At 37.5% G+C, this 12,577-nt stretch overlaps 2 protein-coding genes across 2 annotated transcripts in view; one reads left to right on the forward strand and one right to left on the reverse strand.

Moving 5' to 3' along the window:
• Positions 1–1,201, reverse strand: part of Shab (Shaker cognate b) — a 59,858-nt gene extending 58,657 nt beyond the window's left edge. Inside the window, exon 1 of the mRNA XM_068283807.1 lies at positions 962–1,201. The gene's annotated coding sequence lies outside the window, so the exon portion shown is untranslated. The remainder of the gene's footprint in view (positions 1–961) is intronic.
• Positions 1,202–4,139: 2,938 nt separating this feature from the next.
• On the forward strand, positions 4,140–12,577 carry spz5 (spatzle 5). Its single transcript, XM_068283813.1, has 6 exons — positions 4,140–4,313; positions 7,382–7,543; positions 7,608–7,771; positions 9,483–9,773; positions 9,847–10,356; positions 12,095–12,577. Exons 2-6 carry the CDS (start codon positions 7,478–7,480, stop codon positions 12,261–12,263), a joined length of 1,200 nt encoding a protein of 399 aa, XP_068139914.1. The 5' UTR covers positions 4,140–4,313; positions 7,382–7,477; the 3' UTR covers positions 12,264–12,577.

A 12,577-nucleotide genomic window follows, 5' to 3' on the forward strand; every position in this document is an offset into this window, starting at 1 on the left:
TAAATTAGGAATAAACATCTACATCCAAAACATATCCCTTCCTTTGCCACACATGTAAGCCTCACTCTATTCTCTAGCGAACTTTCTCCTGCCCTTTCTTTCCTTCCTGTCCCCGTCTCCCGTTTCGCTATCTCTCCCATCTCTTACTTGTGACATACGAATTTATGATTTTTGTTTGTTTTCCTTTTATGAGTATTGCGTCGCCGCTTCTATGTCTGACTTTTAGACCGTGTTTTTTCCGTTTTGACGCCATGGTCTAGAACCATTCCCATCTTAATCATCCCCCTTTAGACTCTGTCTTTTAGATTTAGGGAGGCCTTAAAATGTTCTTGGTAAACTTCTGCTTCCACTTGGCAATATATTTTGTTGTGAATCTAGTTTTTTTGCCGAACTCCCCCCTCCTGACATTTGCCAGTCCCAATCCCTGCCTCCGTATCTCGTTCTCCGACTATTTGTATTTGCTGATTACGCTGATGTTATGGCAGCATTATTAATGTTTCATTATTTGGCCCACTTCGGCGAGTCTTGACAAAAATCAGAATTGAAGCTGCGGCAAATGTTTTCGAATCGCTCCGATAATAAAGAAAAATCAATTGATTGACTGCAATGGCCAAATTTTCTGCACTCTTGCCTAAAGTCACAAGCATTTTTCATTTCAGTTTGATTTTAGATTTGCGAGCTAAACATGTAGTATATTTCACATATGTATACATATGTACTTTATGTATTTCTTCTTTCTGCCTTTTGTCACACTTGATTTATTTCGCTTGCTTATTTTCTTTTACTCTTGGCCAATTTCATTTATTTCATTTTCATTTTTGTAGGTCGGTATTTTTTAATTTTCATTTTTTAATTTATTTTCCTGCAAGTTTCTACACACATTTTTTGTTTGCTAAATTCGCTTGCCAGGCTTTTATAATCATTTCTTTTATTTAACGATAGATTTTCTTCTCAAACTTACACTTTCTTGTTTTTATATTTCCTTTTATATATTTCAAGGTGAAACACCGAAAAAAAAAGCTTAATATTTTTAATTCACTTTGTTGTTCTGTTTCTCCGCGGTGATGATGATGATGTTTAGCGTCAGAGTTAGCCCTTTGCTTTCCGTACTGACCAAAACACGAAAAATTCTCCGACAATACGACAGATAAGCGACCGAAAGACTAATTCGTTTACCCACAGAGACGTCCGTTTTCAGCTGTGGTCGTTACTCCACTGAGAGCACTGCTTTGCATTAGCTTTTCCACGACTGAAAAGAAAAACTTTTTCCTACACTCGCTCTCGCATTTGCTCTCTCCCACGGTCTCTGTGACTGTCTTACTGGCTGCCTGTCTGACAGTGTCTGGTTCTCTTTTCTCGTGTTAATTTTCGCCTGTGCTCAATGTCTTTCCTTTATTCTGAAGTTACAAATATTTCGGTGCTCCTTTTCTGTATGGTTTTGCTCCTTCTAGTTATCAGTAAAGGAAAGTTTTCGCACTGTTTTCCCTTTTCATTGTTTGTTCTTTATGCCTTCTTATTTATGGGCATTTAGTGCGTGCGCAGCACCAGAACACATTACGCATAAATTTAAAGCATATGGACAATACTTTTATATTAGGCTTTGATCTCTCATTTAAGCCAGTTATGATGAAGGAGTGTAAGAAAGTTTCGGATGCCGAATGCCCAGTCAGGATGTTAGGTATAGAAAGAAGTTAGTTGCTCGTGCGACAGGGACAACACAATTAAGGAACATAAATTTTGTACTTTACTTATGTATTTCGTATAGCTCCAATAACATGAATCGAAACAGAACTATGCAGAAAGAGTGCTCTCGCACTTTTATCTTGACTTAAATTTATTAATTTATAACCGCATGTTTTTCGACCCGTTATCTACACAAGTATTGACATGCTTTAAGCTTCAATACTACATCATAAAAGCTTTAAGCACAAGTGCTGCAACAACACGTAAGTCGGTTAAATACACAATCATATCTACCTATATTTTGAAGACATTGTAGAGAAGAGATATGGTGAAGAGATTTCAAGTACAGGATTTCCTCCTTATGCCATTTGTAGTTTTTCAATTTTCATTGTTTGCCGCGGTTTTCCAATAATTGGCGATATAAACATAAAATTGGGCAGCCATTAAATGAAGACTTAGGGACATATGGTCTATAAGATCAAAATAATTAAAACTAAAATTTCATTTTCATTTTTATTACTTAATTGACTATAAGCACTTTCAAGTGGAGTCGCAAAATTATGCCAAAGGCAGCAGTAATGGTTTTTCGATGGTTTCATTAGCTAACTAGGCATTGGTGGCCACAATGCTAGCAATGCCAGCGATGACAACGCAATAGTCTAGGTAGATAGACACCCAGTCAGCCTCCAATTAACAATTTCGTAATTGAAGCTAAACTATGCTAACCACAATAGACCAGTAATAACCATAATAGAGTTTGACGGGTGTAGAGGCCAAACGGAACCCTTCAATGAGTTACGTATTTTATAAAAACGGTCTCGATACCACAGATGCAGGCCTTTTTGATTAATGAGCAGCTTAAGTGATGCCGGGGTAGCTAAATCTGAGATCATTTGGCTGGCCATCTGATGAAGCCACTAATTTGACTTAAAAACGCATTAAAACCCATTTTCGATAAGAGCCGCCAAAAACGGCTGCCAACAGATTGAGGGTTTTCCCGTAGTTTTCTACACGCACACATGTGATGTGATGGGGAATGCCGTGATATACTCTAGGTCGTTTTGTGAAAGTTTTGCAGAAACAAAAAAAGCAACCAACAAACAAAAAACAACAAAAACGCAAATAGTAACTAATAACACAAAATTTGAAGAAGAAGAAAGATAAAAGATGATGAAGATTTTTAGCCTCGCAAAGTGTCCTTTCCTTTTCATACCTTGGTAGAAGAGTTCCTTGACTTTGCTTCACAAAGAGAAGTCCCAACAATGTGTGGCTCGTGTGAAAAATATTTTTGTTTTTTTTATATTCTCCAGAGATGGTGATGCTGATGGTTATTGCAGGTGTGAATTGTCACTGAATGTGTCTGCATTTGAAGATTAAAATATAAAGCAACTCCACCAGCGGCCCCATCAGCAGCAAAATCAGATATATTCAACAAAAAAAATAAAAAAACGGCCTTCATTGGATATAAAAATCACAAAGCTAACATAATGAATATTTGCAAAAGAAGAAAAAACAGAGAGCCTAACAATTTTATCCATGGCAATGGATACACATTTTAGGTTTGGAACAAAGCTTCAAATTATTAACAATCATCTTAAATCAAATAAATCCATAATTGTTACAAAGTGTGTAGAACACTTATTTATTTCATCATGAAATTTGAAAATATTTTAGAATATGTTTGTTTATTTGTTCATTCCTACTTTCTTTTCCAATTGGCGCTGACCGAACAAGAACTCACATACCAACCCGACCAAAGGAAAGGGTATAAGAAGTCCGCAAAAAATTAACAATTCAAATAGATTCACTCGATTACAGTTTGCACATTGGTAACAATGTAAAACACAATAAAAATTCTCAATAAATAAAATACGGTCGCTTTATTGTTTGCTGTGGCCGCTTCTGCCTAGATGTTGATAATGAACTTCCGGTGGAAGTTTTATATGCAAACATACGAATATCACTCATTCGCATTGTATTCGCATTCTGCGCGTATGCATAAATATATGAATCACAAAAGTTCAGAGGTTGCAGCATTCCAAAAATTGAAAGACAAAGATGAAAAGCCGGCATTATGTGCGCCCGAGTTGCCGAACGCTTCAAGTAATGACGTCTCACGGCGTCATCACCATGGTCTGGGGCTTGTTTGTGGCTGCGGTTGCGGCTGGGCTTGGCTATGTCTGTGTTTGGGCCGCGCGTTTGGCCCTCTCGCTCAGTTGCCTATGAGCTGCAGCCGTGAACATTGGCTAGCGCGTGATACGAAAACCGAATACCGAAACAAAATATCCAAAACCCGAGATCAACAAAATATTTTTGCCTCCCTGCCGCTTATCGTCTTTTTTTTTTTTTTTTGTATTTTTTTTTGTTGTATTTGTTATTGTGCTTTTTATACGTGTTAAGTTTTTTAATTAGACAAATTTTAGAGTGAAAAAGATTTTTGAAAAAGACAACCGAAAACCAAACAAGAAAAGAGAAATTACACAAAAAGCAAAAGGAAAAGACACTAAATAAATGTGGATTGAAGCAAGTGCAGTGCGAACATTATGTCAGAATAGTAAAGAGATTTGATTGAATATCTTTGATTGAAAGACAAAATATTAAACAAAACAAGCGAAAACATAATTAGCCAGGTGAGTAATTAATAATGCGTCGCTGTGATTCAAATTCAATTTCATTTTCAGTTTTGACTTATCTGTTGGCACCAAAAAATTTAATAAATTAAATAACCACAATAAAAATTAAAAAAAGAAAAATTAGAAACAAAAAATAAAACGAATGAAGAAACAGCAAAATCGCTGCATTAACATCCAAGCTTTAAGCAAACATTGATTTATTATAACATTTTTGGAAATAAAGAGAGAGATGAAAAAAACACAAAAAACACATGTAACCGAAATTAAGAAACCTCACAAATTAAATCAAATGAAGCAAATCACAAAGTATAAGATACAAAAAAAAAAAAAAAAAACTGCCAAATGCAGACAAGATATCAGTAAAATAAAAACAAAAAAAAGAGTATCGTTTTAGCCTTGAAAAGTCGTGCTTAATTTCTCAGTTTAACTCAAGTATAAAATATATGTTTAAAAAATTATAATGAAGTCGATCTCTAGCTATCGACCCATTGTCTTTTTGGAATACCTATAAACTATTCGACGGGGGGTGTGGGCCGGTGCGTGAGGGAGTGTGTGTATGTGCGTTTACAGGCAAATTAGTGTCAGAAATCAATTAGGTGAAATCTACTCAGTTTGAAAGGCGTTCTTTAGTTTTGCCCAAAAAAACTTTTTTGCGAATCGCTGTAAAAAGGACTCTATTGAATTTATAAGCATTCAGTTAATGAACATCTTTCACTTGAACAAAAAACTAACAACAAGAACCAAATCCTTTGGACACATTGAGGTTGAATAAGATTTGATTCAACTCTTCATCAAGGACATCCAGACATCGCTAGCACCCTCGCGTCATGCTCGGCTTCTCCTCCCTGATCCTACATCTTACTTACATACGTAAGTATGAGAAATATTGCTACATTTGCAATAATAGACACCTGTCTCTTGCTTTGTACTAGATAACTTTACACCTTCATTTCATAGAGTCTAAATGGATATAAATAAAGGAACTCGTAATAAGTTATTTTATATTAATTTTGACTCTGAATTTGTTGGTTGTTCTTCAAAAGAGTAATTTCTATGCTCAATTGGAAGATGAGACAGTGGATGACGCACAAGTCTTGTTGGAAGGTAAAGGCATAGATGACAACATTTTATTGAAATTGGCACTAAAAGAGTTTTATTCACTGTACACTTTTGACTATGTGTTAGAGTATGAAGGGAATAGAAAATTTCTGCCGATCGCAGGAAATAAGTAAGCTAACTCATAAGATTTCAAGTCTGATTCAACGTTGCGAAAATGAATTTTTATATCTGTAGGGGTATCAACGGATCGATTTTCAGGGTCAAAAAAACTGAAGCATATCGAAGGAAGTTCACTAAGAGCTTAAATCAAATGGAATTATGTGTAAATGGCCAAATATATATACAGCCAATATTAACACTATAAAAAATATATGTAAAAAAGCAGCCAAAAATCAAAATAGGAGAAGAAGGTATTTTCAAGCAACTTCATTTGGCTATTTTATGATTTATATGATTGAACTGGTTGGCGAGCATTTTTTCGATGGGAAATACCCATTGCGGACGTAGGCGTGTAACTCTATGTATGAACTGCAAGTTCGGTCCATTAGCAGATGACAAAGATATCAAACGGCCTGGCATGGTAAAGATTATTGGCATATTTCTGCGTAAAACTCAAAAACAGTGGTAACGTTGATTGATTAATAGCGAAAGTCAAACCGTCTCTGTAAGAGCCTTGATTATAGTCAGCGATCCCGGAAATCCTAAAACCAGCAGGCAGATAGACCGACAGGCAGACCAGTCGAGCAGGTGTTTAGACAATTCGCATTACATTTTATTCAAATTATTTCAATTGAGCGCAATGATATGCCACAATAGTGGATTCTTGTTGTTGGAAATCAATTGTTCGCCAAAGTTATATCTGTATCACACCCATACTACCTTAAGATCCGGTTTGTGACTTGTGCACCCCATTCTTTTAAGAGACCCGAGGACAGAGCTTACTTTGGACAATTTTAGCTTTATATCCCCCTGCAAGATTTTGTCACGCAATAAATATGTATATATGAACTAAAATGTGAAATAAAGCTTATTAAGTGTATTCGTATTAGTTTGGTGTTAATTGCATGAATAACGAAAAAGTTTGTCCAACAAAACTTACTCGATTATATATCAAACATATGTATGTTTGTTTGGCCGATCGTAATCGAATTTCAGTAAGTGTATTTAAAAATTGAAGCAAACCTTAAAATTGTTCTTTTTATTCTGTATGGCATTACCTGCGTGCTGTTAAATTTTAGTTGATTGGAAATCTTTTATTTCACATTATTAATGATGATTACAACTGCTCTAGTTGCTAATTAAGAGATGATAACGGTTGTTTTCATAAAAATAACCGCTGTGCATTTGTGGTGGAGGGAAAACCCCACACTTCATGTCTCACGCTAACTTCAATTTCAGCGATTAGCATCTAATATCCTACATTAGCATTCGTTTAATTATTGCCATTAGTCGACAACTTAAATCAACACTAGAAGTACCGCCTTTCCAATAGACTTCCACACAGTAGCACAATTGATTCTGCTTGTGTTTTTGTGGGCGTGTCCGACTGTCTCCTACTGTGTCTATCTACTACGATCTATGCTTAGTCTAATGAGCGTCCAACTACTTCTACTACTACAACAATAAAGTCTTTCTGCGTCAGTGTGTGTGCACTTACGTTGTCGTCACTTCGCTTTCACTTTTAGCAATTTATTTTAGCAATTTACGAGATTGTTTAACTTGGCTTTCAAGAAACTTTACATGAACTCAACACAACTGAACCGAAGTGAACTTGGCGTCAAACAATACATTTTCAGGCCAAAAGCTAAATTAGCTAAACGCATCTATTTGGCTATGGTTTGTTTGTTGAGCGGTGCAAAACCAATTGTTTAACATTTGTAAGGGACTTATGCCATTAGTTAAGTCTGCATTGTTAATGACACTTTACAAAACAATGGTATTCCAACAATATTATTATATGTCATTTCTAAATTTGTATTTTTGGTTATCTCTCAAAATTCTTGTAGATCAAATAAGATTGCGCTCTTTTTTCTGAACTGCAAATCAACTTCAAATGCAAATGCAAACCAAATCAGACAAAACAAACAGCGAATGAATTGACAATGACAAAAAGTATTAAACGACTTCACACTTCGAGTAGTAATAATGGGATTCTCTGTACTTTAGTGGTAAGTGTTCAATCATTTTGCACCTCCTGCTCAATATATGCATATCTGTCGATCTACTTCATAGATATTAGCTCGTATCTCAGCAGCTCTCACCTCCGCACCGGGGCCGCCATCATGCGGGTTATATGGAGCACCCCCTTGCCAATTTCTACCAGCTCCTCCTGGACAGACTCCCAGCTGTGCCCGGCCAGGCAAAACCTATTGCGAACATGCCGACAACTATCCTACGTAAGTCGCTAAATCCAATAAAACTAATACGTCTATTTTAATAACCAATTTACTGGTCTGCACTTACAAAATAAGAGTGTTAACCTTAGTCTTTAGATGCGTTTAAGTAATTCACCATTCAAAAATAAAAGACGTTATGAAAAAAAGTGTTCACACTTTAGAGATGAACTATATTTAGTATAGCAACTGGTTTCTTGGCTTGTGATATTTCAACAAATGTTTCCAGAAATTTTTCGATTCACCCTCGTGTGTTCGAGTGTGTTGAGGTTCGTGCGTGTGTATTATCAACATCATTAAGTGCATTTCAAACAAAATGTTTGGCCACGAGACAAACTAAAGTTTGAATTTGAAATAAAATAAAAAATAAAACTAGTTTTTTGTTTTTAAAATTAACATAAGCGAGTAAACTCGAATCTATTGTGGAGGCTTTTGGCTTTGGTGATACTGCCTGGTGCGGCTGCTTCCGTACGTAGCAGCTGCGGTCTCGGCCAGTTAGGGGGGAGCTCCTTGACCCAATAAACTTGAATTGACAGTTCAAGACACTTGGTTTGGCGACGTCGATGACGACGTCAACGAAAATATACTAATATAGTATACGTACATATATGTATGTATGTTTGAGCTTGCTTTGGCAAATACTGGCGTAGTGATACCCTTACGCAGTGAGTACCATGACAGTGTCACACAACTATCAAATTTCTTCGAATTTGAAGAGTATAAGATTTGAAGCATTGGATCACAATATTAACACCAACTTGTTTTGAAACTGGTTTGTGTAGGGCTATTTTTAGACAATTGCTTGGATTTAAATAAAATGTGCATTACTTACTGATAAGTAATGGTAATGCCGTTGTTGATAAGCGCGGCGCCGTCTCAGCAATTTAACAGACACTTTGATTACTTTGAGGATTTTGGAATTTCGAATTGCATAATTTTGTAAACAAAAACCACATTCTGTGTGGGTATAACAAATGGATCAAAGAAGTTGTCGCGCCGACTTTAGTATACCATGTACCAAATGAAACAACTGTTTAAATTCACAAGGCCAAATTCATCGGTCTTTTAGTTTCTTTTCACATGCCAATTAAATCACACAGGAGCACTTTAGCGCCGCGATCGGCCAACTCCGCCCTTTTGGTTCACCGACGGACATATCGACACATCGGAACAATTTCCTTGAGCATGTTAAATTTCGCACTCTTGATGCATGGTATAAAAATATCGGTATAAGGAAACCCAACTATGCATTTATATATTATGTTCGTTTTTACCGGGCTCTTTTTGGAAAATGGGCCCAATAGCCCACGATATACCTTCAAATGGGTTAACAACTTTATAGTGTGGCACGTGATTCGCATTCAATGGTCATTTTGGATAAGATGCGATCGGTAACTGCAATTTATAATTTACGATATTAAATATTTGCGTTTTTCCTTCACGATTGCATATTAATTATGATACCGATGTTATGATGGACTTGGGCAACATTTAAATTTTCAAGCACTTGTCTGTCACTCAAACAGACAGCCAGACGGAAGACCCTTCGCGCTTGCATAACCACATCAAGTGCATGATATACACTTTACACAGCGACTCCCAGTTAGCAATCAAGCGAAAAATCTTTGTTTTTTAGCCTTACATCATCTTGGAGCAGAGCAGAGCACACCTTTTCATGACTTACTCATTGTCTTCGCTTTCGATTCCATTGCAGATATCTCATCAAGAGTCTCGTACGTAAATGGGGCTATGAGGCTACTACATTGTTGGTAGATGAGACCTGGGAAGATTTCTCAGCTGTGGCGTGGTATGATACTCCAGTTTTCTATGATCCCAAGTCTATATTTCCTCCACGAGACTTCACCAGTTCGGACTTCAATGGATACAATTATCAGACACCATTTGGTGGAACGCCTCAGAGAGTTGGAGTAGGCGAAGGCGGAATAGGCGGCGGCGGAGTTGCAAATCCTCTATTTCTAAGTAATCCCACCACAGAGGCACCCACGTAAGTATAATTTTTTCCATGAATATATTTATGTTTGATATTGATAAGCGAATTCTTCTTTCTGATTATTCAGTTATCTATTTTATACCTCTGCTGGTGCGGGTCAACGTGGTAATCATCGTAGTCCTGCTGGTGGTGCACATTCCGGTTCTGGTCAATTATTCTACAGTAATGCCGGGAATGGCAAATCAACTCCCTATAATGCAACTCTTTGGTTAAAGCGTCTGGTGCGAGATCTAGGTCAAAAACAGAGGACGATGGAGAAGCTTGTGGGGGAAGAGCAAAACAAAGAAGTGGAGAGGAAGAAGTATATGCAGGGAGCACAGCAGGAAGAGCGCAGCAAACGTGATGTCTCGCTCAATATGGATCTCTTAGATATTGTAGGGGTGGAAGCCGATCAACAAAGCAATCAAAGTTTGAAAAAGAAACGTACCAAGCGCCAAAGTCCTGGACGGTCGACGCTCTGTACCACCACGTCGCAGTTCATAACGCCACAAGCGGCGCTCAATAGTCGCGGCAATTGGATGTTTGTCGTGAATGAGCAGAATACGGCTCGTCAAATGGTCAAGGCGGAATTATGCGCGTGAGTGTCCATCTGTGTTATGATTTTCTTTATTTATACATCTCGGAACAACCATGTGCTTAAAGCTCGGCCATAGCTTTAATGGTTCTCCAGTTTTAACTTTAAGCTGTTTTCCAATAGCTTTCTCACACGCCATCTATGGACAAACGTAGAAAACTTCTCTAGATTGTGGAACTTTAAGTTAGAAGATTTAAAATCAAATCCTGTGAGAAGAACTTTATTCCGAAGTAATCCCACTTTCCTTTCATAGGCACTAGACCCCTTTTCCATATATTTGAATTTTGTACAATGATTCATTGCTAGTTTTTAGTATCCTGTTTTGTTTTACACAGATAAAGGACATCGACAGTTTCAGTGATAACAAATTGAACTTGCACATAAATCTCGGTGCAGGTCATAGTCATACCCCCGATCTGTGTGCATTTCCCCCTGCTTGAAATGCAAGTTTGTTTCCTATTGCAGAGTTATGCAGTTTAAGTCCCAAATCGTTTAATCAATCTCCTTATTATTCATATTTGAATTGGACGTATGTTACCCCTTTTTAACACTTGTAATCAAAGTGCCAAGGTGTTGCTACCGGTACCTACACATACACCGCTCTCAATACCACCAGAATACCACAGTCACATCAACACATAGGAACTCACAGCACTGCAGCAGCAGCACACAGGTCTACCTTCCATAGAGTTACCCCTTTGCTTTTGATGTCTGCTGCTGCTCTCACTGTTAGTTCAGTTAGGGGAAATATCCAAGGGCACGGTACACGTTACACGGAAAGTATTGCTTGGACACTTCGGTTATTTTTGGTGTCATAATTGCGGTTAAACGAATTATAACACCCTGGCAGAGAAACGTCAACATACCGGAGCAGGGCTTAAGATTTTATTCGCAGTTCGGGGAAGGAACTATCTTTTTACGTATGCTTATAAATAGATATAGCTTCCTAACGGTACGCGGTATGCTACTACCGTCGAGTATCTGCAATTGAAACGTTTCAAAAGTTACGAGAAAAAGCACAAACAAAATGGAAAATAGGCTGACCTAGTCATCCGCCTAGTTAGCTAACCGGGGTCAATCGGACGGACGAACAATACGTGCCCTAAAATAAATGTTGACCCTGCCATTTAGCCACGGCCCTTTCTACTTTTCCTGTTGTAAGTACTTAGAGAAATTTGTTTAACAAAATGAGCTACGAGGGCATACTTAGAACTGTGGGAAACTTATGCTTGAAAGTCGGACTAAAGCCTAAAATCAGTTTTGTTGATTTTAACGCTAATTCAAAATATGGATACATTGAACAAAGCATGACATTAACACTTACATAGTACTTTTCATCCAGTACTAGTTACAGTATATTGGCTTTGAAGTTTTCTGTGAATTTGTATTACTGCCCTCGCACACTTGTATGCGCAACGCGCTTATAAATCTTGAAGGAACAGAGTTGAGCAGCTGGCCAGGGCTCGGGAACCCAGTGCGTACAAGTACCGTTTCGCTGCCTTAGCGCTCCTCACTGAACTCCTTATCAATTACGTACGATTTCCCGTTTTAACGAGTTCGTTAAACTTTCAACTCTTGTATGCAGCACTCGGCTAGGCCTTTTCTTATTCTTTTTGTTTTTCTGGCTTATTTATGGGCACAACCCACAACTAAATTTCGTACAACTGTTGATTTTCGAATTTTAGTTAAATGTTTGCTGTTAGTAAATGTTTTTGGCTCATTTCAATTTTCCTGCTTTTAGCTCGAACACCTGCTCGAACCTTTGTGAACTGCCAAATGGCTACAACTCGAGATGTGAGCAGAAGTTCGTACAAAAACGTTTAATTGCACTCCAGGGCAATGGACAAAATCTGTATGCGGATACGTTTTGGTTTCCCAGTTGTTGTGTCTGCACGATAGCCGCCAATTAAAAACGAGGGAAGAACAGGAACTGAAGCTGGAAACGAGACTAAGACCGCTACCAGGATAAAGATGGAGACCCAGGTCCAAACGGCCCAGTACTGGGACCGTAGCTGAGGCCAATCGTCCTGTCATCATTATAATTATAAATGTTGAAATTTGAAATGATAAAGGATTTTCTGCAATTGATAACTAAATTTGCAAAACACGCACATTCACACTGACAGACATGCACACTCATAAATACTGTACTCTAGCTTTACAATTAACTTAAAATCGAAAATCAAAATTGAAAAATTAAATATGTAATTAAGATGGACAAAAA

Source organism: Drosophila tropicalis, unplaced genomic scaffold (assembly GCF_018151085.1).
Source record: "Drosophila tropicalis isolate 14030-0801.00 unplaced genomic scaffold, ASM1815108v1 contig_169, whole genome shotgun sequence".
Classification (NCBI taxonomy): Eukaryota; Metazoa; Arthropoda; class Insecta; order Diptera; family Drosophilidae; genus Drosophila; species Drosophila tropicalis.